Consider the following 2,014-nt stretch of genomic DNA (forward strand, 5'->3'; position numbering starts at 1 on the left):
ATATACAACAAATTCTTGTGATCCGTAAGAAATGTTATAGGCACCTCTGTTCCTTCTAGAAGGTGCCTCCATTCTTCCAAGGCAAGTTTCTTGGCCAAGAGTTCACGATTACCAATATCATAGTTGCATTCAGCTGAAGAACATTTTTTGGAGAAAAAAGCACAGAGTTACAACCTGGCCTGAGGATTCTTCCTCTGGGAAAGAACAGCTCCTACTCTGACATTGGATACATCCATCTCTAGGGTAAAGGGGAGCTTATGGTAAGGATGAAGAAGAACCGGGGTGGAAACTAATGCTTTTTTTAAATAGATCAAAAGACTTGACTGCAGCAGAGGACCAAGACGAGGGATCAGCACCTTTTTCAGTAAGAGCTGTCAGCGGAGCTACTAGAGAAGAAACATTCTGCATAAATCTGCGATAATAATTGGAAAAACCCAGGAAGCATTGAACAGCCTTGAGAGTAGTGGGTTGAGGCCAGTCCAAGACTGCTTTGACTTTGGCAGGACCCATCGTGAGGCCAGTATCCGAAATGATGTATCCTAAGAAAACTGTAGAAGATTGATGAAAATTACACTTTTCAAGTTTAGCGAATAAATGATTCTCTCGCAGACGAAGGAGTACTTTTTTTGACGTGTTCCACATGTTCCTGCATAGATTTATAAAATATCAAGATATCGTCCAAATAAACGATTACAAAAGAGTTAAGAAGATCCCTAAATATTTCATTGACAAAGTCTTGGAACACAGCTGGGGCATTACAAAGGCCAAAAGGCATGACCAGGTACTTGTAGTGTCCATCTCTGGCAATGAATGCAGTTTTCAACTCGTCGCCTTGACGAATTCCATTAAGGTTGTAAGCACCACGTAGATCCAGTTTGGAAAAGATTTTAATTCCTTGAAGATGATCAAAAAGTTCGGAAATGAGAGGAAGAGAATAGCGATTTTTTGTAGTAATTTTGTTGAGACCCCGATAGTCAATGCAAGGTCACAAGGTCCCATCTTTTTTCTTTACGAACAAAAACCCGGCCCCAGCGGGAGATGTGGATTTGCAGATGAACACCCTCTGAAGATTCTCGGCAATATATTCTTTCATGGCTTTAGTTTTAGGCATAGACAATGGATAGGAGGCTCCTCTAGGCGGTGTGGTACAGGGGAGCAATTCGATAGGACAATCATAGAAGCGATGTGGAGGAAGTATTTCAGACTTGACTTTATCGAAGACATCTTGACAGACAGACTTGAACTCGGTATATTCCTCTGGCAATAGTACCCTTACTTTGTCCTCAGATAAGGTAGTTGCACAGACACTACTTGTGCCCTCAAGACAATTTTGAACGCAGTATGGGCTCCACTGGATAGATTCTTTGTTCAACCAATCAATCCGAGGGTTATAGACCTGTAACCAGGGTAGTCCCAGGATCACTGCTATGGAAGGACTGTGAATGGCGTTCAAAGTAATATCTTCCAGATGATTATCTGTTGACCTCAGCTGGAGAATTTGAGTTTCCAAATAAATGAACCCAGTTTGGAGCGGTCTACCATCAATAGCCTCCAAGGCAATGGGATTCTTCTTGCGCACAAAAGGGATAGTATGATTCTCTGCAAAGCTCTGATCAATAAAGTTGCCACCGGATCCAGAATCAAGAAAGGCCAATGTGGAAACCGAGAATCCCTGACCTGACAGGGAGATAGGCACAAGGCTCCTTGTGGGATTAGAAGTGGCTATAGGGGATAACAAGATCGTTCCCAATGAGATTCCCCTAGATCTCATGGGAATCTTACGTTTTCCGCCTTGTTGGGGCAAGAGAATGCAAAGTGTCCAGGTCCCCCACAATACAGACAAAGTCCATCATCTATGCGGCGTTGCTTCTCTGAGCATGAGAGAGTAGTGACCCCCAACTGCATAGGTTCAGATTAGTCTATGACAGATAGTTCGAACTGGCTCACCTGGCTGGGGCTTATCCTGGTAGGAGCCGTGCAATGAAGTCTTCTCTCTGTCCTTCTCTCCTGAAGG

At 43.4% G+C, this 2,014-nt stretch overlaps 1 protein-coding gene across 1 annotated transcript; it reads right to left on the reverse strand.

Moving 5' to 3' along the window:
* Window positions 1–255: 255 nt before the first annotated feature.
* LOC142499483 (uncharacterized) lies at window positions 256–642 on the reverse strand. Its single transcript, XM_075608928.1, has one exon. It carries the CDS (start codon window positions 640–642, stop codon window positions 256–258), a length of 387 nt encoding a protein of 128 aa, XP_075465043.1.
* Window positions 643–2,014: the final 1,372 nt, after the last annotated feature.

This window comes from Ascaphus truei, chromosome 1 (genome assembly GCF_040206685.1).
Source record: "Ascaphus truei isolate aAscTru1 chromosome 1, aAscTru1.hap1, whole genome shotgun sequence".
Lineage (NCBI taxonomy): Eukaryota > Metazoa > Chordata > Amphibia > Anura > Ascaphidae > Ascaphus > Ascaphus truei.

Excerpts from the sequence above, each read along its gene's own strand:
- LOC142499483 (XM_075608928.1), bottom strand. The coding sequence starts at position 642 with ATGTGGAACACGTCAAAAAAAGTACTCCTTCGTCTGCGAGAGAATCAT.